Here is a 27,961-nt window from a genome sequence, read left to right as displayed (position 1 = left end):
TACAAAACAAGCCTAAATAGAACTTGTGACAGAAAAAGTATTTTTCAGCCTAAGGTGCATTTTAATGACCACAGAAGAACGTCAAGTCTTAACTATCACAAAAATGCAGAACAAGACTATTTTGTCTGCAAACACTTTTCATGTGAACTTCAAAGCGTCGCTTAAGACTGGCACAGACGCAAATAATGAACGCGTCTTCATGATTGCTGTAACAAAGCGGATAGTCACAGTCTGCCTGCTGCTTAATCTTGTGGAGTTTAAGAGATTTAATGCCCATTGCAATAACTATGCAACCTATGGGGAGACTGGTTCTTTCAATTAGTCAACCTCCCAATTAGACTTGTTCAAGTTACTTGAATTGGTACTATGATAGTGCATTGCTATCTTAATTCTGTGGAAGGCTTTGCTTGGAAAATGTTAATATAGCATTATTGTTACATATTTTGTTTTCCTTCCTAAGATGGAAATAAATGCATTTAGACAGGAAAAGAATTATAAATATATATATATTAGGGCTGTCGATTTAACGCATTAATTATGTGCGATTAATTTTACAAAAAATAACGCGTTAAAAAAATGAACGCAATTAATCGCATGCCCATAGGAAGGACCATAATAAGGAAGATTCATGAGAAATGCAAGCTTGTAATACCACCTGTTTACTCCAGAGGGCAGTAAGTGAAATTTCAGCTGTATGAGCAACGCACATATAAAGTGAAGAAAACACTTCAGCAGCAACAACACAAACATGCGTTAGGTTCTTGCGTTCAAAACACTTGAAGGAGCGCAAATGCAATCTAAGGGATCTCAAGATGTGTTTAAAGATTGAGTATTAAACTATATTTAACTTGAAACAGTGAACTAAACATTTTATGTTTAGACGCGAGACGCGACACAAGCATGTCTGACGCAGGTGTAGATTGACGGGTCCTTAAACAAGCCCTCATAATGAATCTCCAACTGATTGACAAATTCACTTGTGAAATGGATTGCTGTGAACTGTGTGCCAATGATTGACTTATGATCAATAATATGGTAGTAAACAATACATTGTATTCTAAAGCTGCTTTTTGTATTGTCTTATCAATGATGAACTCTTCTGCCACAAGAATGTAATGCATTTTAATTATCTGAATATTTTTTTATATATATATATATATATATATATATATATATATATATATATATATATATATATTAATATTCATATTAAAAATAATGCTTATTAATATTTATATCAATATATAATTATACAAAGTTATCTTTTAAATATTTATATATATATATATATATATATATATATATATATATATATATATATATATATATATATATAAATATTTAAAAGATAACTTTGTATAATTATATATTGATATAAATATTAATAAGCATTATATATTGAGTATATAATGATATATATAAGTTATTGTTATATGAGGGGCTTTCTCAGAAAATATTTGTATTTGTGATTAATTAATCGGGACACCATGTAATTAATTTGATTAAAAATTTTAATCGATTGCCAGCCCTAATATATATATATATATAACACACGCACACACACACACACAGTACTGTGCAAAAGTTTTAGGCACTTGGGGAAAATGTTGCATAGTGAGGATTCCTTTAAAAATAATGCCATATATAGTTTTCATTCATCAATTGACAAATAAAAAAAAGCTAAATCAATATTTGGTGTGACCACCTTTGCTTTAAAACAGCACCAATTCTCCTAGGTACACTGGGATACAGTTTTTCTGGATTGTTGGCAGATAGGATGTATCAAGCTTCTATTTAGGCTGTCTAAATTGCTTCTGTCTCTTCTTGTAATCCCATGCCATCTGTTGCAGGGCTCTCTGTCTTCTATTCTATGCTATTTGCAAAAATAACCATCTTAAGACAAAGGTTTTTGTGAAGCATCTTATGTGCCTAAGACATTTGCACAGTACTGTGTATATATATATATTTTTCATCATTATCAAAATCTGGGATTAAACATTTTAATTGACTGACTGCACAAGACTTGTATAAGCCAATCTATTGTCACAATGTGAACAATTAACGATTTTCTTCCACATGAACTCTTTGGTGCCGTTTCAAGTTGCCGGTTCGGACAAAGGCTTTACCACACTCTGAGCACACATGAGCTTTTACAACAGTATGTATTTTCTGGTGTTGCTTTAAATTGGTCAGCTGTGAAAAACTCTTGCCACACTGAGAACAGTGGTGTAATTTCTCTCCTGAATGACATTTCATATGAGTTCTTAGTGTTGTTTTAATTGTGAAACTCTTCCCACACTGAAGACATGAAAAAGGCTTCTCGCCAGTGTGAATTCTCATGTGGTCCTTAAGGCTTGCTTTATCTGAGAGATTCTTTCCACACTGAAGACATGTAAAAGGTTTCTCTCCAGTGTGAACTCTGATGTGCCTTTTAAGACTTCCTTTTATTAGGAAACTTTTTCCACAATGGGGACATGTGAAAGGCTTCTCTCCGCTGTGAATTCCAATGTGAATGTTGAGGCTTCTTTTATGTCTGAAACTCTTTCCACACTGAGGACATATGTAAGACTTCTCTCCAGTGTGAATTCTTGTGTGGATATTAAGGTTTCTTTTAAGTCTGAAACTCTTTCCACACTGAAAGCATGTGAAAGGCCTCTCGCCAGTGTGAACACTCATGTGATCCTTAAGGGCATTTTTGTCTATGAAACTACTTCCACACTGAAGGCATGGAAAAGGCTTTTCTCCAGTGTGAATTCTCATGTGGATATTAAGGCTTCCTTTTTGTGTGAAACTCTTTCCACAATGAAGGCATGTGTATGGGGTCTCTCCAGTGTGAATTTTCATGTGCTCCTTAAGACTTCTTTTGTGTGCAAAACTCTTTCCACACTGGATGCATGTAAAAGGCTTCTTTCCGGAATGAATTTTTATGTGGATATTAAGGTTTACTTTATGCCTGAAACTCTTTCCACACTGATGGCAGGAGAAAGAATCTGCTGTTTTTGTTCTTCGAGTCCTCTTAAGTGAGGATTTATTTTCTGTCTGTAAGCCACTGAACGATTCATCACCAGTTTTCTGATACTGATGTTTCTCCTCTACTTCATTCAGTTCTTCACTTTCCTCTTTCACTTCCATCAGCTCTAAAATGAAAAAATGAGTCAAATCAATACAAGAGGGATCAATGTGAAATAAAATCAGTGAACCTAATCAAAAGTAGAAGGCAACAGAAGTCAAGTAATTATTTCTGTGATTTCTTTTTATACTTAAGGTTAATTTTCATGTTCAGTGGCTTTTTCCTGGAATAAGTGACAAAGTTCCAACTGCCCCTCTGATTGAAAATGAATTCGCAGCACCAACTTCCACTGCTTCATGTCCACCTAAGAAAAATGTTGCCTCACCAGCTAGAAGCCAGTAATGTTATGCAGTTGGTTGAAATGTGTGCTTTCAAATTCGGTGTGCGAGTACGGCGGCTCGTCTTGTTGGCGGTGCGATTACCCGCTTCCCCATCTTGTGCATATAGAGAGGGGTCTCTAGAGGAGAAGTGAGAGTACAACGATCGTTATTGCTTAAGGCCCAAACATATTCTACGCAAGTATGTGAACGCAGACGCACCTTGCTATGCAAACTCGATCATGCTCGATTTCACATTGGTACTTGCATGAAGTATGTTTTGTCCTTTATACTTGTTGCAGACGGCAGCATGGGCTGTTCATTTCTGGCCACAATAGTGGCTCTGACGAGTGGAACCGGTTGATCTGAGACCCATGAGGTCCTTTTTTCTTAAATTACAATGCCACATTTTAAACCTTGTGACATTGTACAAGCTGCTGCAACATCTTCTTAACCTCCTTGATCATCCCCGTGTCCTAATGACCTACAGCATAATCAGTTATGATATATTCTAAAAACAGACAATACAATAAAGTGTATATTAAAGATAGATAACCTATTTCCATATTATGTATATTTTTAATATTATGATTATAGAGAAGGAAGAAGCGTTTTGAAGTTGCCAATTCAGAATAATTTGCCTTTACAAATGTACTTAATGCAACCAGTTTAAGCACTTTGAAAACAGCTGCAACAGGCGAGCAGTCTGGATGGTTGTTTAACTGTGAACTAGGGCTGCGTGATATGACGATGTCTTATAAAGATCCCGATTGCGAACAGATGATGATCGGCAATATTGGGAAATGGCAAAACCATGAATCTGGGAAGTCGCCAGATATATTAAACAGTGACCAGGGTGTGAAACTAGCACCTGCCACCCACAAAATACTACGAGGCTGAGACAGTTCACAAACTCCACGTCCAAATGTATTTAATGGGCGGGAAATTTTGCTCATCTACCCGCAACAGATGGGAAATGCTGTCAGTCACAAAGACATACGCTTAAAGAAACACACTTTATTATATTTTTAAGAAATGACATGTGTACAATACAAACATTAAAGGGGTCATGTCATGAGGAATCAAAATGAAATTCTAATTCTGTTTTCTATTTTCTCATTTAAGAGCTTTATTTAATTGTAAAATCGTGAATGGTGAACTGTCATGAAGTGGATTGCTCTTATAAACAGTAGCAGAAGAAATAAAGCTCAAACTGTTGGATGACGTTAACATGAGATAACAAGATGTTACACAGTTACAATATTTCTAATCTTATAGTTATGCATTTTTGAATGCAGCGAGAGGATCGACCTGTGACCAAGTGCTTTGGTGACATTGAAGTGCATCATTCTGCTCCTGATATGCACTTTGTTTCACTGTACATTGCAGCACATTTTCCATTAGAACTTTCAATCGTTTTTTCGCAGTCAAATGTTGTAATTGTTTAGCCTATTTATTTGTTTTGTCAGGTATGCTAATGTAGGCTTAGCATCCATATATCGCTGAGAAACACTTCTGCCAACACGTTCAATTGCGATATGATTATGTGGCTAATGGAGAAATGTGTAGATTACCATAAAACCAGTTTAACAATTGTATTTTCTCAGAGAGTAATTGCACCTTTAAACAAAATCACACTCAAGTATCTCTGTTTATCCACCGAAGACAGAAAGCCATACAGGCTTGGAATGACATGAGGGTGACTAAATGGCAGAATTATACATTTGGGGTTAACTTTTTATATCATGCACCTCAGCGGCCATTAAATAAAAATCAAGAACGGGCACCAACCTCTTTGTTCCTCAGTATCTTCTTCATTCTTCAGTCTGAATGGTTCTGAAATACTGACGTCTTCACTCTCCTCTTTAAACTCCTCTTTAACAAACTCCATCTTCAGTGGCGTGTAATGCAGATTTCATTCTAAGGGTCAGAGAGAGGATGGAAAGTTATGACGATTATGATTCGATTCACCAAGAAAAAGAACAGCTCTGTGGTGAAGGAGCTTTGATAAAATTGGTTTAAACAGATTGTCACGTTGCCAATTAACAAGGATTTACATTACAAATGGGCGGATCAAAAGGTTATCTTATTGGTGGAAAGAGGTGCTTGCTGGGACTTTTGTGGACCAATGAACTGAAAATCGTGTGACTCTTAAAGTTACGTCATTTGCTTAATAGTTAATTTGCACACAAATATGATGATGGTAGGACATGTGGCGAATTTTTTCTGTGATGCTAAAACTATACCGTGTTGTCAAGCACCTATGGGTGTGTCTCATTTCAAAGCTCCAGGGATCGCATTTGTCAGACGCATATGTCACAGAGGCGGTCTTGTTTCGAAAAAGCGAGGAGGGCACTTTGAATGCAAGAGGTGTATCCTTCGTTAGCACTCACAACTAGGAAATAGAGCTGGGCGATATGTAAAAAATATTTTAACAATAATAGCCCTAAAAAGTATTGCGATATCCGATTATATCGTCAACCCCCCGCCAAGAGTCAGTGAATTTGTTTGCTTTATTGATTTTGCTTAAAAATTTTTATTCATTTATTGAATCACAAAAACAAACCAAAAAAATTTCTAAATTTAAATTGCACTTTAAACGAAAAAAGCAATAAAATAACGAAGTGATCAAAAAATCTTAATTTAACCACCTCCCCAAATGCAAACATTTACCGTCTCCAACACACAACACACACTCTACATACACACAAACAATATGGCCGAGAGGGTCATCACAATGGGGCACATGGAAAAGAGCGCGAGCTGCAGAAAAAGTGCCGACACTAAACAACCCCGATAACAGCTGCAACAAACACTTATATTGTTGTAATAACATTAAAATAACACTTTTATTTTGAACATTCAAAATAACACATTCCAGCGCCTGATCGCCAGTCAAAACACACACAGATGAAATAGAAACTCTTAGTCAAGAACTGGAGAAGTTTCATCTATATTATACACATACCTGACAAAAGCTATTTCAAAAAGTGTGAGGACAAGAGAGCCCAAACACTGCACATGCGTTGCAATAGTAGGTACACAAATGGTCGATGCTGTGATTGGCTGCTGCTGTAAACGTTCACACTATGGGTCTGTAGTCATTTGAGTGTTCGTAGAAATTGAGGCAGTTCAACATGAATAAACCCCTACAAAAAGTCAACATCAACTATTATATACTTACATTAATATTTAATACTTTTGGATATTTTTGCTGGGGTGGCAGATACCCCATCAGATACCCCAGCAAAGCTCCTTTTTAAGTTGGCAGCTCCCACCCCCTGCCACCCTTGTGGCTGCGCCCCTAAAATCCAGCCCCAAAGTAGAGGAGGTTAACCAGAAGTCACCATTTAATATGAAAATCAGTTAAACCCATAGAACTGGATAGCTCACGAAGCAACAGCGCTGCCATATTGCTAATCCCAAACAATCCAATGTACCTATTGACTTAATAGGAAATCATCTCATTTCAGCGAGTAACATTAGTCATTCAATTACCGCTTTTATATCTGAAATCTGCATGTACATCCTACAACGCAAACGTTCTACAACACAAACGTCCTACAACGCAAACGTCCTACACATGTGATTATTTATTTAATTAATCAGGAAATATTCCTGTTTCTTGAAAGCCTAAACGACTTATGTATATAATGTATATAATTATGTATAAATCAAACAGTATCCACCTCTAACAAACTTCTTCAGCGAACAGATCTTCTGAATGTAAACAAGTTACTTGAAACAGATGTAAGATACAAACAGACATCTCAGACTTATTTATTGTGAACATCTAAGTGTTTGTTCAGAGTTACTTGTTTTATGTTTTTATCAAAAAGTGCCTTGTTCTCGCGGTCACTTGAATAAGAGCATGCTCTCTCTCTATCCCTCTTTTTTGAGATTGAGGGAGACACGCTGGTTCAAATAAAACCAATATGCTAGGTTTAAATGGCAAATGAACACCCATTTATGACATGTATCCATGTATCTCTATAGAGGGCACATCACTATAAAAACAGGCAAATCCTGGGCACTTAAAGCGATTTAGAGATCACAGTCTGTCTTTGTCTGACTTGGTCTAAAGTCCTTTTTGGGGGCAAGAACATACTGTCAACCTAAAGCAGATTTTAAAGCTTTTGTAACCGTGGTATAAGCGGAATAACTACTCCGGCCCGTTGAGTTATTGAAAAATAATGCACACCCGAGGTGCAACAGTCACGACGCGCATTAACACCTCAGGTGTGCATTATTTTTCAATAACTCAACAGGCCAGAATCAGATATTCCGCTTATACCACGATACCGCACCTTAAGACATCGTTCAGGGTTTTATCTCAAGACATTTTCTGGTTTTCGTCGATAAAACGCTTTTGTGAGTGGACCTACTATCTTCCACCACGGATTCAGCGTCTTGCTCTGAATACACAAATCACACAGCAGCTGAATGTGGCTCTCTCTCTCTCAAACTGCTGCATCCAGCTCTGCCTTATCTTTCTCTGGCTGATTTGCCCAATTGGGGGCCGCCCGTGTGCAGTCACGGCCCGGCCCTCCACCTTGTCACAGTAAGTTTAAGCACTTCTCAGCAGCAGTGATTGTCACCTTAACAACTGTTTTCAACCTTACTGAGATGCCGTTGACTGCATCAACTAGCATATATGTGTGTGTGTGTGTGTGAGAGAGGGATCCGTGAGACAGCTCAAGCCTTCTTTGCTAGTTCGAAAATGTTACTTTAGATCTAGCAACAGAGGCTACTTTCGTCATTGGAGTAACAAGGTAGTCTGTGTGCACGCAAGCGAAAGAGTGGGGGAGGGGGAGTGCGGTGCATTCCATTATAGCCATGTGATGCTGGTTAGGGCGAAATACATTAAAACATAAGAAGTTTCACATATTAAAAGTTATTTCGGATAATAGAATCTGTTGTATTGATCAGTCACGGGGGGTGCAGCTCTATTTGTTGGTCGCGAAACGAGTCTCAATTAGGGATGTGCGAGACTAGTCAACTAAATGGTTTTGATGCTGCTTGTCGTCACTGGAATTACTAGTCGGTTAATATTTCCCCCCATTTAACTGATCATCATTTTTACAAATGTATGTTTTGCTGTATATTTTACAGAGGCTGCACTTAAATTACTGTCATATTAATGTTACATATTTTAAATAGAAATACAAAAATTATTTCACCTCAGGCTGCATGTGCTTCCCTCTCACTCGCGGAATATGTCCTCTCGCTAGACAAGCAAACTCTGCAAAGTAGTTATGAAATCACTTTGGTGGTGGTGCGGGAATCGGATTTCAGAAGTCACTGCTGATGTTTTCACATCTGAGTCTTCTTTACATCTGTGCATGCTTGGAAGTTATTTTTCTGCTGAGCAGGCTTTTTCAAGTGCAGGATAACAGCTACAGGTGAGTCAAGTCCCGTCTTTCACCGGACCATATCGACGTGTTAATTTTGCTCATAACATTTTTTTATGCTTTTTTGTAAGCCTAGAAATAATATTACTTTATTTTCAATGAGTTGCTGACTGCTTAATGGGTTAAACTATCTTTTATTCTGTGTGCATGTCAAGTTTAGAATACTTTAGGTTTATTGTAGGCTATATCACAGGCCTATTTTCCCTATCCTATGGCTACTTATTTGTTTTTATAATTTTTTTTTATTTTATTGGTTAATGTTCTTTACCGAACAGCTGCCATATTAGATCAATGGCTAATGCAGGACTACTCGTCGTGAAATACGCACAACTTTTCAGCACGTATTTTACTCTCTCGTAGATTTGGCTTAGTCTACCTGTTAATTATTTTCAACAATGTCCTGACTGTTATAATATGTTAAGTAACTTTTACATGGTGAATTCAGTTTAGAACAGGCTGGGTTGATCTATTGGTCCTGCACAATTCATTCAATTGATTTCAATAAATATGCCTGATAAATATTCACTAGCATTGATTCAGTGAATGCGTGTCATGTTCTATATTTAATGCACAATGACGATATTGCAATGCAAACATGTCGCAGATAAATGCCCCTTGTCAGAGGAATTTAGCTTCAAATTTGGAATTGATAAAGTATTTTAAATGGGTCGCATAAACTTAATACATTTTCTGAAGGTTGGTTCCTTTTTAGACTAGTCAACTTCAACTTAGTTTAAACATAAGTGAAATAAATGTATTTTGCTGTGGTAGCATGTATGATGTGTGTGTCAAGATCGAAAGAGAGAGAAAGAGAGTGAGCCCAAGGATGCTTTTCAATCGAAATTGAAATAAATTTAGGATATTATAGTCATAGTTTGCCATTCTTATCCTATGTTCTTAACCAATATCTTTGTTTTAACTGGTTATTTTGTTGTGGTAGCCTGTAGGGCTCTTTGAAATAACTGAAATAATTTGGCAAAGTGATATGGAACCGTTATGCGGTCAAGACCTGGAACTACTTCATAGCCGTGCAGTTACTGGAAAATAATTGCACACCTTAGAACGCCATGAACCAATCAGAATCAAGCATTCTATAACAGTGATTAAATCATAACATCGGGTTGTCCTGTGTAGTGGTCTAAAACAGTATCATCCAGTATTTTAGAGGGAAAACTGGTTAATATCACAAATTATAGACATGTGCACATTATTTTTTTTCTAGGTACATATTCAGTGACGTGCACCTGAGGCGCCTCAGGGACATGACAAAATGCTCGGTATAAAACAGAAAGAAGACATTCTTTTATTATAAGATTTTTTCAAATGCAGTAATTATTTTTATTCATTACAATGGAAATATAAATATTAAAAGCATTTAACAATTAATTTTAGTGAACCACCTTTTTAAAAGTCTGGGTACTGAAATACAGAGTTCGAAGAATTACCCTCATACATAAACATCGTCAATTAATCCGTTTACAAATCAAGAAGTGGTTTCACAGATTAACAGATTATCAGAATATAGTCATTCTCTAGATTATCCGTTGACTTCTAAAGAATATTCACAGCCGAATATTAGTTTTCATAAACACATGAAATATCGCCACATGCGCACAAGTCTGATACACGACTGGACATAAACGATAAAACACTCACCTTTTTAATTTCTTGCAGCTCCATATCTTATTTATTTATTTTCTGATATCTCAGCGGAACCTCCTGAAACAAAAACGATTCTCCTTCTTCTCGTTTAATGTTCGTTCACTGCTTAGGAGCATTTCCGCCATCTACTGGTGCTTCTCAAACGGAAGACTGCAGCCTACTTTGGCTGTGTGCCCTTCCTAGACCAGTCCTTCTGAGACAGTACACACCTCCTCTCCATTCAGAGCTCGAATGAGACAGTCTAGTAAGTGCTGCATGCCAAACCATATGATTAGAACCATGTGAAATTTTTCTTTATGATATATGTCCTTAATCCCTTAATTATTTTAGCAAAAAGTAAAAAAAAACTTTAATACCTTTTGCAACATTGATCTTAGAAGTTATATTGAAACTAGGGCTGTCAATCGATAATTTTTTTAAATTGAATTAATGAAATGGTGTCCCGATTAATGAATCGTGATTAATCGCATTTAATCCCATATACAAATATTTGCTGAGAACGCCCCTCATATAACAATAATTCAATATATAATGATGAAATAATTATATATAGTTATCTTTAAATATAATATATATATATATATATATATATATATATATATATATATATATATATATATATATATATATAAAAAAATATTCAGATAATTAAAATGCATTACATTCTTGTAGCAGTTAATCATTGATAAGACAATACAAAAAGCGGCTTTAGAATACAATGTATTGTTTACTAATATATTATTGATCATAAGTCAATCATTGGCACACAGTTCACAGCAATCCATTTCACAAGTGAATTTGTCAATCAGTTCGAGATTCATTATGAGGGCTTGTTTAAGGATCCGTCAATTTACACTGGAGTCAGACGTCTCGGGTGTGTTGCGTCATAAACATAAAATGTTTAGTTCACTGTTTCAAGTTAAATATAGTTTAATACTCAATCTTTAAACACATCTTGAGATCCCTTAGATTGCATTTGCGCTCCTTCAAGTGTTTTGAACGCAAGAACCTAACGCATGTTTGTGTTGTTGCTGCTGATGTATTTTCTTCACTGTATAAATTGTGTGTTGCTCATACAGCTGAAATTTCACTTACTGCCCTCTGGAGTAAACAGGTGGTACTACAAGCTTGCATTTCTCACGAATGTTCCTTATTACGGTCCAGGGGCATGTGATTAACTGCGTACATTTTTTTAACGCGTTATTTTTTGTAAAATTAATTGCACTGAATTAACGCGTTAAATCGACAGCCCTAATTGAAACCCTTTCAAATATGAAAAACAGAATCCTAGACTTTTATAGTAAAAACTATAAAACTTTTAAAGCTTTTCACATTCATCTAATTGCCCTTTTATTATTATTGTTATTTCTTTTTTGTGCTTTGCATCATCAAATTTGTTGTATTGTCTAAACTACTTTTTTTATTATTATTATTATTCTACATTTTGTCATTGCTGCAAATGTGAATAAAACTTTTAAAGTAAGCTGCATCAGAAAGGTTTCTGCCTCCGTGGACACGTGACTCATTTTCTGCCCTTTTTTTATTATTTGGGACACGTGCAAAGGATTGTGGGTGATTGAATGTCACGAAGGATACACCCGATGCATCCTCCAAAATATGGCAAACAAAGACTGCGAAACGAGGCTGTCTTCCAAGGGTCCTCACAACTGAGGCGACCTTCGACAGTGATTGATGTCGTGGCAGCCGAGATATCCAGCCTAACGAAGCTGCAACCATCCGATTGAGAAACACCCCTCATTTATTAAATTGTACATTCTTGTTTCCTTTCCTTGCTTCCTTTCCTCATTTCCTAGCTATACCATCTTAGAAAAAAGAAGGAACTGATGGAAGGAAACTAGGACAGAGGAATCAAAGCAAGATGTAATTTTATCCTTGCTCACTCACGTGTCACCTCAAAGCGATGTCGATTAGTGATAACAAATTGAACGGCTGTATCTCGCTTTGCTTAAGGGATACTGTTATGTTGTTGAAGGGTCTACATGTATTACCGTAACTACCCAGAACTTGAAAATGCTCTCCTCATCTAAATTAATGAATGAACGAATGACTAAATAAACAGGAAGCTTGATGTTACATGCTTTTATATTATAATTAAGCTACTTGTTTTGTATACATATTTTCCCCCAACCCGTCTGGCTAAAATATTATGTTGTTTCATGATTGAATGCTGTATGTTGTAATCATGTGCTATTCTGTTGTAGGAACCTAATCAAGACATTGAGCGTTTACATGCACGTTCTTACACCGATTATGCTTAAAGGTGCTGTAAGCGATATTTTTTATGGAAAGGTATGCAAAAAAAATTCTGCTCCCTAAAAGATGTTCCTGAAATAAGTGTGATGAGATATCTCTCACCTGTGAAAGCTCTAGACTCTGTAAACAACAAATAAAAATTTGTCCGAGGGCCACGGTCTGTAAATCGGACGTTTCATCAAGATACGATCTTATATCGAGATCTGATATTTGCAGATACTTCAAAGTCTGCTTCGATACGATTTCAATTTGATTCTATTCAGGTACCTGCAATCAATATTCCGATATTTTGTGCCTATTATACACAATTTAGGTTTCGTATCTTATAATTTTTAGCAATTATCTCTTCTAGACTGCATTTGATATTTCAATGTAATTTGAGTCCTGTGCTGGCCGGGCGCAGGTCCTTTATCTATAAACTCATCCATTAGTACATGAGTACATTTTAAGACTAAGTCCCTATAGGTTCTCGGTTTGACCCGTTTAGTCTGATTTGGCTAAGTTCATATAGATTCTTGACTCACCGTTTAGCCCCAGTCAATTAAGTTCTGTTTGATAGATTCTCTGTACTATTTTTAGTTTTCCCATTTAATTCTACTTGGCTAAGTTCATACAGATTCTCGGTTTGCCATTTAGCCTTTTAGTAGATACTTAACTAATGGGGTTCTTCTGAATTAGCTTAATTAAGCCAACTCTTGCCATAGATTTGTAGTCATTAAGAAATATACTAGAAAGCAGTCTTTCAGAATTAATCAAAAAGTAACAATTTATTTTACCGGGTAATAGATATTCATTCAAACAATCCAATTAAAATAATAAATCAAACTCAAAACTATCAATAAACCAAACATAATAATATAATTCTAGTTGCATACCATTCAAATATATACCAAACATAAGAAGTTCATATTGCAAGTACCTGGTAGAAAAAAGCTACATACGTTTTCTGTGTGGATCAAACTGGCTGAGGAGAGACCCTGATTTTATTGTCATTACACACAGCAAACTGTGCAGGAGATCTGAATGCAGATTCCCATTATTAAAGTTACACACATCAATGTGTAGGATCGTCTGACTACAGAGAACCGTGAACAATGTGTCACATTTCCTTAAATACCCAAAGCATGAACAAAGGGAATTGTGGGAGTGGGTAGGTTTGGAAGTCCTGGGGTCGTACCTCATTAACATACAAGCAGGGAGGGGGACAGACCTCCAGAATTATACAGCATTTGGCAAAGGCTTTATAACTTTGTTACCATTAGTTTTATCAACATGGGGAAAGAGACCATTATACCAGTCGCACTTAGACAGTTTAAATGATATCAAACATGACTTGTTTGACACATTATGGTTTTCTTTGTTACATTTTCACATATACATTTTGTGTGTCTGTGTGTGCCTTGTGGGGGAGACAAGGGGGAGAGAGAGAGAACAGATGAGTGAGTTTTAGGAGAACAGGCCTAAAATGTGAGATAGAGGTCAGATGTGAGATTTGTGTTTTATGGTCCTTGCTCAGTAGGATAAGTTGACGCAGGTGGAGAAGCTCAACTGTGTAGGAGTTTTATTACGTTGGTTCTCACAGAGTTCTTTGTCTTTCCCGGAAGTGATGCAGACAGTTTGGAGCAAGACTTTGAACATGCACGCACACCGAACAGACAATGGAGCACATCCGTGTCTCACATGAAAAGCGTGTTTAGCGCTCAAAGTGAAATTAATGAAATAAGTTTGCTTCGTCGCATTGTCGAAAATGCATATGGACATGGCTGACATGAGAGTATTAAAATAAAGGTACATTTAATAAAATGCCTTTATCGATATTTACGCATTTTATTGATAAACTTCGATCAATGGTTATTGGATCGATGCATCGTTACACCCCTACTAAGCACTCTCACGTCATGATGCTGCCACCCCCATGCTTCACGGTTGGGATGATGGTCTTCGGCTAGCAAGCTTAACCCTTTTTCCTCGAAACATAACGATGGTCATTATAGCCAAACAGTAAAATTTTTGTCTCATCAGAACAGAGGACATTTCTCCAAAAAGTAAGATCTTTGTCCCGATGTGCACTTGCAAACTGCAGTCTGGGTTTTTTATGGTTGTTTTGGAGCAGTGGCTTCTTCCTTGCTGATCAACCTTTCAGGTGATGTTGAAATAAGACTTGTTTTACTGTGGATATAGATACTTGTCTACCTGTTTCATCCAGTATCTTTACAAGGTCCTTTGCTGTTATTCTGGGATTGATTTGCACTATTCGCACCAAACTATGTTCATCCCTAGGAGACAGACTGCGTCTCATTCCTGAGCGGTATGATAGCTGCGTGGTCCCATGGTGTTTATACTTGCGTACTATTGTTTGTACAGATGAACGTGGTACCTTCAGTCGTTTGGAATTTGCTCCCAAGTATGAACCAGACTTGTGAAGATCCACAATCTTTTTCTGAGGTCTTGGCTGATTTCTTTTTATTTTCCCATGATGTCAAGAAAAGAGGCACCGAGTTTGAAGGCAGGCCTTAAAATACATCCACAGGTTCACTTCTAATTCAGTACACCTCCTATCAGAAGCTAATTGCCTAAAGGTTTGACATCATTTTCTTGAATTTTCCAAGCTGCTTAAAGTCACAGTTAACTTAGTGTTTTTAAACTTCTGACCCACTGGATTTGTGATATAGTCAATTTAAAGTGAAACAATCTGTCTGTAAACAATTGTTGGGTAAAATGACTTGCATGATACATGCACAAAGTAGATGTCCTAAACGACCTGCCAAAACTATAGTCTGTTAATATGAAATCTGTGGAGTGGTTATAAATACAGTGAGGAAAATAAGTATTTGAACACCCTGCTATTTTGCAAGTTCTCCCACTTGGAAATCATGGAGGGGTCTGAAATTGTCATCGTAGGTGCATGTCCACTGTGAGAGACATAATCTAAAAAAAAAAAATCCAGAAATCACAATATATGATTTTTTAACTATTTATTTGTATGATACAGCTGCAAATAAGTATTTGAACACCTGTCTATCAGCTAGAATTCTGACCCTCAAAGACCTGTTAGTCTGCCTTTAAAATGTCCACCTCCACTCCATTTATTATCCTAAATTAGATGCACCTGTTTGAGGTCGTTAGCTGCATAAAGACACCTGTCCACCCCATACAATCAGTAAGAATCCAACTACTAACATGGCCAAGACCAAAGAGCTGTCCAAAGACACTAGAGACAAAATTGTACACCTCCACAAGGCTGGAAAGGGCTACGGGGAAATTGCCAAGCAGCTTGGTGAAAAAAGGTCCACTGTTGGAGCAATCATTAGAAAATGGAAGAAGCTAAACATGACTGTCAATCTCCCTCGGACTGGGGCTCCATGCAAGATCTCACCTCGTGGGGTCTCAATGATCCTAAGAAAGGTGAGAAATCAGCCCAGAACTACACGGGAGGAGCTGGTCAATGACCTGAAAAGAGCTGGGACCACCGTTTCCAAGGTTACTGTTGGTAATACACTAAGACGTCATGGTTTGAAATCATGCATGGCACGGAAGGTTCCCCTGCTTAAACCAGCACATGTCAAGGCCTGTCTTAAGTTTGCCAATGACCATTTGGATGATCCAGAGGAGTCATGGGAGAAAGTCATGTGGTCAGATGAGACCAAAATAGAACTTTTTGGTCATAATTCCACTAACCGTGTTTGGAAGAAGAAGAATGATGAGTACCATCCCAAGAACACCATCCCTACTGTGAAGCATGGGGGTGGTAGCATCATGCTTTGGGGGTGTTTTTCTGCACATGGGACAGGGCGACTGCACTGTATTAAGGAGAGGATGACTGGGGCCATGTATTGCGAGATTTGGGGAACAACCTCCTTCCCTCAGTTAGAGCATTGAAGATGGGTCGAGGCTGGGTCTTCCAACATGACAAATACCCGAAGCACACAGCCAGGATAACCAAGGAGTGGCTCTGTAAGAAGCATATCAAGGTTCTGGCGTGGCCTAGCCAGTCTCTAGACCTAAACCCAATAGAGAATCTTTGGAGGGAGCTCAAACTCCGTGTTTCTCAGCGACAGCCCAGAAACCTGACTGATCTAGAGAAGATCTGTGTGGAGGAGTGGGCCAAAATCCCTCCTGCAGTGTGTGCAAACCTGGTGAAAAACTACAGGAAACGTTTGACCTCTGTAATTGCAAACAAAGGCTACTGTACCAAATATTAACATTGATTTTCTCAGGTGTTCAAATACTTATTTGCAGCTGTATCATACAAATAAATAGTTAAAAAAATCATACATTGTGATTTCTGGATTTTTTTTTTTAGATTATGTCTCTCACAGTGGACATGCACCTACAATGACAATTTCAGACCCCTCCATGATTTCTAAGTGGGAGAACTTGCAAAATAGCAGGGTGTTCAAATACTTATTTTCCTCACTGTATGTATATTTGTAATCTGTATATTTCCCCTCCTTCATCCTAGCTTGTGACATAGCAAAAAGGTTTTTGTATGCTGTTATCCTCCAGAGACCCCTGCGTGACCGAATTTCCTTTTTGATTTGTAAATTGTAACCCCTAAGAAACATACAAAAAAATAAATAAACACAGATCAGATAATCAGATTTTTTTTATTAAATTGTTTGTTTGCAGGAGTGTTTTTTATTCATGTTTTTGAGACGTTACAGACTTAACATCAGAAACAGGCATCAATAATTCTGATTCAAAGTTATGTCCAGCATCATCCAATCACAGCAAACCATGTTTGAAAAAATCTATGTACCGATTATTACTGTCATATATCTGCCAAACATCATCTGCAGACTGAAACTGAAATATAAATAGGAAGTTGGTATTGAATGCCCTTAAGTGCATAGAGAGCTATAGGATGCACCCTTGTGGTCGGACAAGGTTATTATAGACCTTTAATAAACTTTGTCCTGAGAGCACACGTCTTCATAATACAGTTGACCCTTCCTATGATGTATGCCAGTGTGGTTTGATAGTGTTGCTTATACAAGAGCTATAACAAACATTTAATGTATACTTTGAAAGGTAGAATTAACAAAAATATTTTAATTAAGAGGGTTTAGGACAAGGTGTTTTTTGTTGGAAAACTATTTACTTTGGAAAACTTTTTTGATGACTGAATGTATAACACCAGGTTGGATGTGGCAAGTACGTTCCTAGATCATCGCAAGGAGATGTGGTGGCATGATAAAAATGTCTTGAGAACGTTTCTGCAACGTTGTGAAAAGACGCATTTATGATGTGAAAACAAACAGAGATCTGTCATATTAAGTACTTGGAAAAAACCTTCTCAACGAGTGGGGAAAAAAGCTTTTATAACAGTTTCCTGGGATGAATTTGGTAAACCCAATTGCTTTGGAAGACAACATAGTAGAAAGAAACCATTTAACAGCATGCAAAGTACTTCTATGTTGGACATGGTAATTAGATTGCTAAACCTCCCAAGGAGACTTGCAAACGTAATAAAAACAGCATAACGTTTCTGCAACATTGTGAATTAACTTATTTATAACATGAAAAATTCTGACATCTGTCGTATTAAAGTACACTGGATAAAAACGTTAATGTGCAAAAAATTTTTTACAATGTAATTGTGTTTGCTGGGTGGTCTCCTTTTCAAATTTTTCAAAAGGAATTTATATTTTCTGCATTTGGATGCCAAGCTCACAAACACTAGTATTACAGATACTGGCACAGAAATCCCAAGGCATCTAACTCACACCTATTTTGGGGAATTTGCTTAATTTAACAATTTTGTCAATTCAGCAACATGCACCAACTGACAAATTGTCGAGCCAATATACAGTATATCCTAATTAATTCTGCTAATTTCATAGAGTACAAACCTTGAGAAATCAATTACATTAATGTTTCCTATAAAATAATTAATTGCAACACAACAAAGCCTAAATGATTTTAGCAAACAAATCCCCAGCATAGCCCATTTCAGACAACTCGGGTCACTCAGTCCACCATATTTGTAACAACTCCACAGAGATATTTTCTCTGCATGCAAGTACAGCTCCAATCTACTTGAATGGGGAAACGTATACCCCATCGTATAGAATATAATTCTCACGAGATCCTTAAGTTTTCACTCCAGTGTGAATTGTTACGTGCCTTATAAGGTTTCCTTTTACTGCGAAACTTTTTCCACACAGATGGCATGTGAAAGGCTTCTCTCCCGAGTGAATTCCAATATGAATTCTGAGGCTTTTTTTATGTCTGAAACTCTTTCCACACTGAAGGCATGTGAAAGGTCTCTCTTCAGTGTGGATTCTCATGTGAACCTTAAGGGCATTTTGGTTTGTAAAACTCCTTCCACACTGAAGACACATGAATGGCTTTTCTCCAGTATGAGTTCTTGTGTGGATTTTAAGGTCCCCTTTTTGTGTGAAACTCTTTCCACACTGAAGGCATGAGTAAGGCTTCACCCCAGTGTGAAATCTCATGTGCCTATCAAAGCTTCTTTTGTGTGTGAAACTCTTGCCACACTGAAGGCATGTGAAAGGCTTCTCTCCAGAGTGAGATCCAATATGATCCTTAAGGGCCGTTGCATCTATGAAACTCCTTTCACATTGGAGGCATGCGAAAGGCTTTTCTCCAGTATGAAATCTTGTGTGGATTTTAAGGCTTCCCTTTTGTGTGAAACTCTTGCCACACTGGAGGCACTGAAAAGGCTTTTCTCCAGTGTGAACTCTCATGTGTTCCTTAAGGGCCGTTGCATCTATTAAACTCCTTTCACACAGGAGGCACTGAAAAGGCTTCTCACCACTATGAATTCTTGTGTGGATTTTAAGGCTTTTTTTATGTCTGAAGCTCTTACCACACTGGGGGCATGTGAAAGGCTTCTCTCCAGAATGATTTCTTGTGTGGAAATTAAGGTTTCCTTTGTGCCTGAAATTTTTTCCACACTGATGGCATGTGAACGGTTTCTCTCCTGTGTGAATTCGCATATGGCTATTAAGATTTCCTTTATGTCTGAAACTCTTTCCACAATGAGGGCAGATGAAAGAATTTTCTGTTTTTATTTTTTGTGAGAATTTATTTTCAGTCTGTGAACCACTATTAGCTTTTTCTCCAGTTATGACATCATAAGGTTCCTGATATTCATTCTGTTCTTCACTTTCCTCTTTCAGATTCATCAGATCTAAAATGAAAATATAAAAGTCAGAAATCAATACAAAAGGGATAAATATTTTTTTTAGTAAAACATCAAACATTATCATATTATCATCATGTGCATATCAAATTTGTAGAATCATTAAAAAGGTCTTGGAGTAAGTAAACAATGAAAAAAACATTAAAAGATTAACATGATTGTAGTTTTTCGGCTTGAAATCTTTCAGGATAGAAAAAATGCTTTTGTGATTCAGTACCATTTACCTACTTCCCAGCATGCACTGGGACATGAATAATATGGCTGCATTGTTTGTCTATTCATTTACAGTATTGTTGTTGACTTTATCACAGTATTACACTTTAAAACCAAAATGTAACAAAAGATGCGGGGAGACGAGGGTAAGCAGTAACGGGCATGTTTTATTGACAACGCTTATAGAAGACAACGAACTCCAGAATTTTAAGGTCAATAACAACAAGCTCTCCAATCCAGCCGCAGTGGAGTACCAGGGAGAAGAGTCAATACGCCCAAAAACCTGTGAGCAAGATAGAACGGCTCACAACCAGTCATCTCCCAGCACACTCCAACCAGGGAAATACCACTGCACGTTACAGTTTGACTGCGCCTCAGCTCTACTTGCTTTACTTTTCCCCTTGCCAAAGAATTATTCTTTATGCTGCCTCAACGACTACTGTCCCGTCGCACTCACACCCATCATCATGAAGTGCATCGAGAGGCTCGTCATGAGGCACATTAAGACCCAGCAGCTCCTTCACTAGTCCCATTGCAGTTTGCATATCGTCCAAACCGTTCAACAGACGATGCCATCACCACAACCCTCCATCTGGCCCTCACCCACCTAGATAAAAAGGACTCATACGTTCGAATGCTGTTCATAGACTTCAGCTCAGCATTCAACACAATCATTCCTCAGCACCTGATTGGAAAGCTGAACCTACTGGGCCTGGACACCTCCCTCTGCAACTGGATCCTGAACTTCCTGACTGGGAGACCTCAGTCAGTCCGGATCGGGAACAGCATCTCCACCACCACCACACTGAGTCTGCTCAGTCCACTGCTGTTCACTCTGCTGACTCATGACTGTGCAGCAATGCACAGCTCGAACCACATCATCAAGTTCGCAGATGACACGACCGTGGTGGGTCTCATCAGCAAGAACGAAGAGTCAGCATACAGAGAGGAGGTGCAGCGGATAACGGACTGGTGTAGAGCCAACAACCTGTCTCTGAATGTCGACAAAACAAAATGACTTTAGGAGAGCACAAGGTGAAGACTCTCCGCTGAACATCGACGGCTCCTCTGTGGAGATCGTCAAGAGCACCAAATTCCTTGGTGTTCACCTGGCGGAGAACCTCACCTGGTCCCTCAACACCAGCTCTTTTACCAAGTATGCCCAGCAGCATCTCTACTTTCATCGAAGGCTGAGAAAAGCACATCTCCCACCCCCCATCCTCACTACATTCTATAGAGGGACTATTGAGAGCATCCTGAGCAGCTGCATCACTGCCTGGTTTGGGACTTGCATCGTTTCAGACCGCAAAGCCCTGCAGAGGAAAGTGAGGACAGCTGAGAAGATCATCGGGGTCTCTTCCGTCCATCAAAGACATTTAAACAAAACGATGCATCTGCAAAGCAACCAGCATTGTGGACGACCCCACACACCCCTCACACAAACTCTTCACCCTCCTCCCGTCTGGCAAGAGGTACCGAAGCATTCGGGCCTTCACGGACAGACTGTGTAACAGCTTCTTCCCCCAAGCCATCAGACTCCTCAATACTCAGAGACTGGACTGGCACACACACACACACACACACACACACACACACACACACACACACACACACACACACACACACACACACACACATACACACACGTACAGAGTTGCACTTTAACTCATTGTCACTTTATACCTGGCTGCTACCTCAATAACTGCTATGTCCATAGAATACTATTTCAGAGTATGTTATGTTTACATTTGGCATTTTTAGAAAGTGTCTTTTTGCACTATTCATTACAAATGTGTGTTGGTCGGCACTGCACTGTCTCTTTACTGTGTCTATTGTCCTGTTCCTTTTAATAATTTACTGTGCAATTAATTTGCACATGTAGAAATATGATTTAGTCTGTGTATTCTCATGTGGTTATGTGTTTGTCCTATGTTGTTTTATGTAGCACCATGGTACTGGAGGAACGTTGTATCATTTCGCTGTGTACTGTACTAACTGTATATGGTTGAACGACAATAAAAACCACTTGACTTGACTTAAAATAAAGTAGTGATCCTAACTGACCTAACACAGGGAATGTTTTCTATGATGAAATGTCAGTAATTGTGAAAAACTGACTTTAAAAGTATTTGGCTAAGGTGTATTTAAACTTCTGACTTCAACTGTATCACAAGCAAGATAGCTGTTAAATAAAAGATTGGCAAATATATGTAATGACATGTTAAAAATGTATATTTTCACTTAAAAGTTATGAGTGAATTGATTGCATGAAATGAACAGTCCCGACTACAGAAATTTTGGTACAGTGACAACACTAATGAGGATAGTAAACTACAACAGAATTTTCATTTTTGGGTGAACTACCCCCTTTAATGCTTCTCAGAAGTCGTTAAATAAAAATCCTGAATGGGCACCAACCTCTTTGTTCCCCAGTATCTTCTTCATTCGTCAGTCTGAATGGTTGTGAAATACTGACGTCCTCGCACTCCTCTTTAACAAACTCCATCTTCAATAGCACGTAATGCAAATTTCATTCTAAGGGTCAGAAAGGGTGGAAAGTTATGATTTGGTGTAAAATAAATATATATGTACATCAGGAATTTATAAGACTCTGTGAATGTTATAGATTACTTAAAGTGCTGCAAGCAATTTTAGCCATTGGATGACAAAAAACAAAACACCACACTCAACATATAAAAAAAACATTTGGTGTGAAAAGGCCTTTAGCTGTTTAAAATTGGGTTTAACAGGCCACCCTGCCTGGTCAAGCTTTTCTCCTTGTCTCTTTAAGTCCAAAAATTACCAGTTTCTCTTTGTGTTTCTTGTCAGCATGCTAAACATTTAGCCTGCTATGTTAACATTCCATCATGCATTTCAAATGGTTAATTTGCCATTCTATGTAAACACATCCAGTGCAAGTACTTGACATATTTATATCAAAACGTTGAATTTAGAGCTATATGGTATATTGATATGGTAATACTGTATTAACGGGCTGTATTTCACCTACAAGAATCACAGCGCTCGACATTGACCATTTTAAAACGTCAATAACGTAAAAAACAACCTGCTGCATTGTGATATAGCCTAGTCCTGTGTCACTTATTGCAAATGCATTCTTATTCTGCTGTTAAAAATAATCTAGATCATGTAGGCTGCTGCAGAATGGAATGCATCATGACAACAACTGAACTATTTATATTAAAGCACACGGTTGACGAAAATATGAATAGAAAAAAATAAAACCGCAAGATATTAACAGTGTATATAGATATGGACAGAAGAAATATCTAGAGAACCTTAGAAGATATTAAATATGGATTCAAATAATCCAATGATCCAGTATGTTGGGGATTTCCCTACTTGAGCTGCTGGAGTTGAACATGCTGAAAATAAACTGCTTTTGAATTACCTCACCTCAAAAGCATTCTATTTGTACATGATCATAATCACTATAATCACAACATATACCTGTATTCACAACTTAAACCTGCACAGACAACGAAGCAAATGAATAGGTGAACTTGAACTAAATAACACGCTAGTCATAACATGCTTGGCTTGAGAAGTCTCATGCAGTGGTTCCCAACCCTGTTTCTGGAGGCCAACCAAAACTGCAATTCTTTTTTGTCCATCTCCCTTTTCTGACACACTCAATTCAGGTGTTGGATTCTCCACTAACGAGCTGATGAGTTGAATCAGGCTTGTTTGATTAGGGAGATATCCAAAATGAGTAGTGTTAGGGGGCCTCCAGGAACAGGGTTGAGAACCACTGTGCATGAAGAATTCAGAATACAGTAGGCCATCTTCTAAAAAGTAACTAATACTTCATTATTCCAGAAGGTCAGGTTTAACAACAACCCTTGTAGTACAGTTTTTTGTATGTAGCCTATCTTTTAAATACAGTTGAAGTCAGAAGTTTACATACAACTTAGCCAAATACATTTAAACTTATTTTAAGAATGTGAAATGTCAGAATAATAGTAGAGAGAATGATTTATTTCAGCTTTTATTTCTTTCATCAAATTCCTAGTGGGTCAGAAGTTTTCATATGCTTTGTAATATTTGGTAGCATTGCCCTTATATTGTTTAACTTGGGTCAAATATTTTGGGTAGCCTTCCACAATCTTCTCACAAAGTTACTGGAATTTTTTGCCCATTCCTCCAGACAGAACTGTGGTAACTGAGTCAGGTTTGTAGGCCTCCTTGCTCAAAGATGCTTTTTGAGTTCTGCCCACAAATTTTCGGATTGAGGTCAGGGCTTTGTGATGGCCACTCCAATACCTTGACTTTGTTGTCCTTAAACCATTTTGCCACATCATTGGAGGTATGCTTGTGGTCATTGTCCACTTGGAAGGCCCATTTGCGACCAAGCTTTAACTTCTTGGCTGATGTTTTGAGATGATGCTTCAATATATCCACATCATTTTCCTTCCTCATGATGCCATCTATATTCAGAAGTGCACCAGTCCCTCCTGAAAAAAAGGTTGGGATGGTGCTCTTCGCTTGCAAGCCTCACCCTTTTTCCTCCAAACATAACGATGGTCATGGCCAAACAGTTCAATTTTTGTTTCATCAGATCAGAGGACATTTCTCCAAAAAGTAAGATCTTTGTCCCCGTGTGCACCTGCAAACTGTAGTCAGGCTTTTTAATGACTTGTTTTGGAGCAGTGGCTTCTTCCTTGCTGAGCAGCTTTTCAGGTTATGTTGATATAGGACTCGTTTTACTGTGGATATAGATACTTGTCCACCTGTTTCCTCAAGCATCTTCTCAAGCTCTTTTGCTGTTGTTCTGGGATTGATTTACACTTTGCACAAAACTACGTCCTACATATGCATTTGTTTGTTTTGAGTGTTTTTTTTTATCCCCTTTTTTCCCCAATTTGGCATGCCAAGGATGAACCAGTCATGTGGAAGTCCACATTTATTTTCTGAGGTCTTGGCAAATTTCTTTTGATTTCAAATAAAGAGGCACCGAGTTTGAAGGTAGACCTTAAAATACATCCATAGGTACACCTCCAATTGACTCCAATTAGCCAATCAGAAGCTAATTAGCAAATTGCCTAAAGACTTGACATAATTTTCTGGAATTTTCCAAGCTGCTTAAAGGCACAGTTAACTTGATGTAAACTTATGACCAACTGGAATTGTGATATAGTCAATTAAAAGTGAAACAATCTGTCTGTAAAAATGTTTTATAAAAATGACTTGTGTCATGCACAAAGTAGATGTGCTAAACGACTTGCCAAAACTATAGTTTGCTGATATGAAATCTGTGGAGTCGTTACAAAATTAGTTCTAATGACTTCAACCTAAGTGAATAAAAACTTCTGACTTCAACTGTACATGTTTAAATTAAGAAAATGTTTATATATTTTTTCAAGATGTTGGAACATTTGACATTTACGGAAGAGGATTAGGGCCAAGCAATAAAAAAATTAAAATAAAGCCATCTCGAGACTAAAGTCATTATAATGCGAGATTAAACTCGTTAAATTTCGAGAAAAAAGTCGAAATACAATCTTGAGAATAAACTCATTAAATATCGAGAATAAAGTCGTTGTGTTTCGAGAAAAAACTCGTTAAATTTAATCTCGCATTATAATGACTTTATTCTCGATATTTAATGAGTTTATTCTCAAGATTGTATTTCGACTTTTTTCTCGAAATTTAACGAGTTTAATCTCGCATTATAATTACTTTATTCTCGATATTTAATGAGTTTATTCTCAAGATTGTATTTCGACTTTTTTCTCGAAATTTAACGAGTTTAATCTCGCATTATAATGACTTTAATCTCGAGATGGTTTTATTTTTTATTATTGCTTGGCCCTAATCCTCTTCCGTAGACATTACCTAAAATTGTGCCATTTTTTTTTTTTTCAGATTAAACCTGACTAAAATGTATGAATATGACATGATGATATTTCAAAAGTATATGATGAAACTAATTTTAAAGGATATTTTCATTAAAATGACTGAACCTATGATTAAATAAAAAAAAAAAACTTGGAAAATAAGTGGCTAATGCTGCCTTCATATGCTATCAATAAATATCCTACTTCATTTTCCCCATCGATTTGTTTATTTTTGAAGTACAAAAACCTTTGTAACTTGTCTGTGTATAGTGATCCACCACAACCTAGTTTGGACTGTAACTGTGATTCTCCCACCAGTGACCGGCTTCAATAAATGTAATATCACCTCAAAGATATTATGCCATTGGAAAGCACACAAATTTGGATTCTAACTTAAATGTTGGCTAATGTTAATATATCGAATCGATGCATCGATAAAGAAATTTCTTATGTGGGTGAATACACTAATGTAAATGTTCTTCCTCAGTTTTCATAAACTATAACCCTAGACTGTACATTTTTATTTTCAAAGTAAAGTTAATCAAAACCTATTTGTTAGTTGAGGGTGTGAGGTCATATTAAGATCTGGCTGAAGAACATACAAGGAATTTATGGCCAAACCTTAAAAATTTTAATTAAATACCCGTTAATGTCAATAAACGCATATCATTAAAAGTGTTTTGATTTTTCATTTTAACATGGTAGTTACAATGAAAGTGTTAGCTAAGATATATATATATACACAGTGAAAAAATTGGCCCCCATTAAGTATTAATCTGGCCAATGCAAGAAACTTGTTAAAGAGCCCTGGGAAGGGTTTCCCCAGCTGAGCTGAAGTTCTCACGTAAGATAGGACGTATAGTTCACACTAAGGGCTTACAAGTTAGTTTGTAATCAAGTCAGTGCTTAATTGGTTGCACCACCTGTTCTTAAGGCAAGACTTAAATAGTAGGTCATAAACTGTAAATAATGCGTAGTCGCATAATATGACGTTTACTTGTATTTATCCAATAAGCAGCCTTCAAATTTGTATACAGAAGCGTTAAAAATCTGCGAACTTCTGTTTGATCTCGTTACGGTTCATGTTTTAACTTTGTTTTCTCACGTAACTGTCAGCTGTAATAAATTATATCCCCATTAAAATACGATACGTAATAAAAGTAGATTTGATAAATAGTATATTTGCCCTGTGTAAATAATATATAGTAACTGTATCTAAAATAAATAAGGGGTGATACTTAAATACTAATACAACACGCTGGAAAAACAGACATTTATTCATTTTAATATATATATATATATATATATATATATATATATATATATATATATATATATATATATATATATAGAAGGGGTTGTAACTTGACACCGGGCGACGCACCCTGAAAACTGCACCGTTAGATCGGTTTCATGCTCTCGTAAATGTAAACGAGTGTAAATGTCAACATCATAATGTATGTCGAAAGGATTGAAGCCTTTCACGCAAAACATGAGCTCGTTGATGTCATAAAATGTCAGTCTGCTTTTTTATTTAATCAGTTACAGCATTGGAGGATTCTGTCCACTCTACCTACGTTTAATCGTAGAACGCTCAAATATGTAGTAGTGCTTAAATTGTGACTTAGTGCCCATTTACGCCACAACTAGGCTAAGTTTTAACATACAGCTTGCAGTCTCAGAGTGTCATTTATTTAACAAAAAACAAAATCTAGTTATCCTGCACTTTTTTCTTACACTTCAAGTACTCCAGAAAATCATGTTATAATAATACAAGTCGTGCATTAATTGAGTAAACGGAAAATATGTTTTAGCAAGCAATGTTTAATGTCTAAACCTCCACTCACCAACTTTACTTGCTTAACCGTCTCTTCTTTTGTTTGTTCATATAGCTCAGTGAATATTCATTAAACAGGCAAAGCCTACAGTAGATCTCTAAATGTACAAAATAAAAGAGCGCTGAGCATATACACAAAAGTGAGGAGCCG

General features: G+C 37.1%; 1 protein-coding gene across 1 annotated transcript; it reads right to left on the bottom strand.

The window, feature by feature from the left end:
* Positions 1-1,484: 1,484 nt before the first annotated feature.
* Positions 1,485-27,961, bottom strand: LOC127648991 (oocyte zinc finger protein XlCOF6-like). Its single transcript, XM_052133865.1, has 5 exons — positions 27,821-27,961; positions 22,534-22,650; positions 18,857-19,890; positions 5,179-5,302; positions 1,485-3,137 (listed from the first exon to the last, which is right to left on the bottom strand). Exons 2-5 carry the CDS (start codon positions 22,619-22,621, stop codon positions 2,059-2,061), a joined length of 2,325 nt encoding a protein of 774 aa, XP_051989825.1. The 5' UTR covers positions 22,622-22,650; positions 27,821-27,961; the 3' UTR covers positions 1,485-2,058.

The sequence above is a fragment of the Xyrauchen texanus genome, chromosome 9 (genome assembly GCF_025860055.1).
Source record: "Xyrauchen texanus isolate HMW12.3.18 chromosome 9, RBS_HiC_50CHRs, whole genome shotgun sequence".
NCBI classification, from domain to species: Eukaryota; Metazoa; Chordata; class Actinopteri; order Cypriniformes; family Catostomidae; genus Xyrauchen; species Xyrauchen texanus.
This window is presented reverse-complemented; position numbering and strand designations above follow the sequence as displayed.

Coding starts and splice junctions, on each gene's coding strand:
- LOC127648991 (XM_052133865.1), bottom strand. CDS start 22,621: ATGGAGTTTGTTAAAGAGGAGTGCGAGGACGTCAGTATTTCACAACCA. Junction 5,303..18,856: donor AAGGAAACCTTATAAGGCAC/GTAACAATTCAC, acceptor CCCTTAGAATGA/AATCTGCATTACACGCCACT. Junction 3,138..5,178: donor AGATACTGAGGAACAAAGAG/GTTGGTGCCCGT, acceptor TTTTCATTTTAG/AGCTGATGGAAGTGAAAGAG.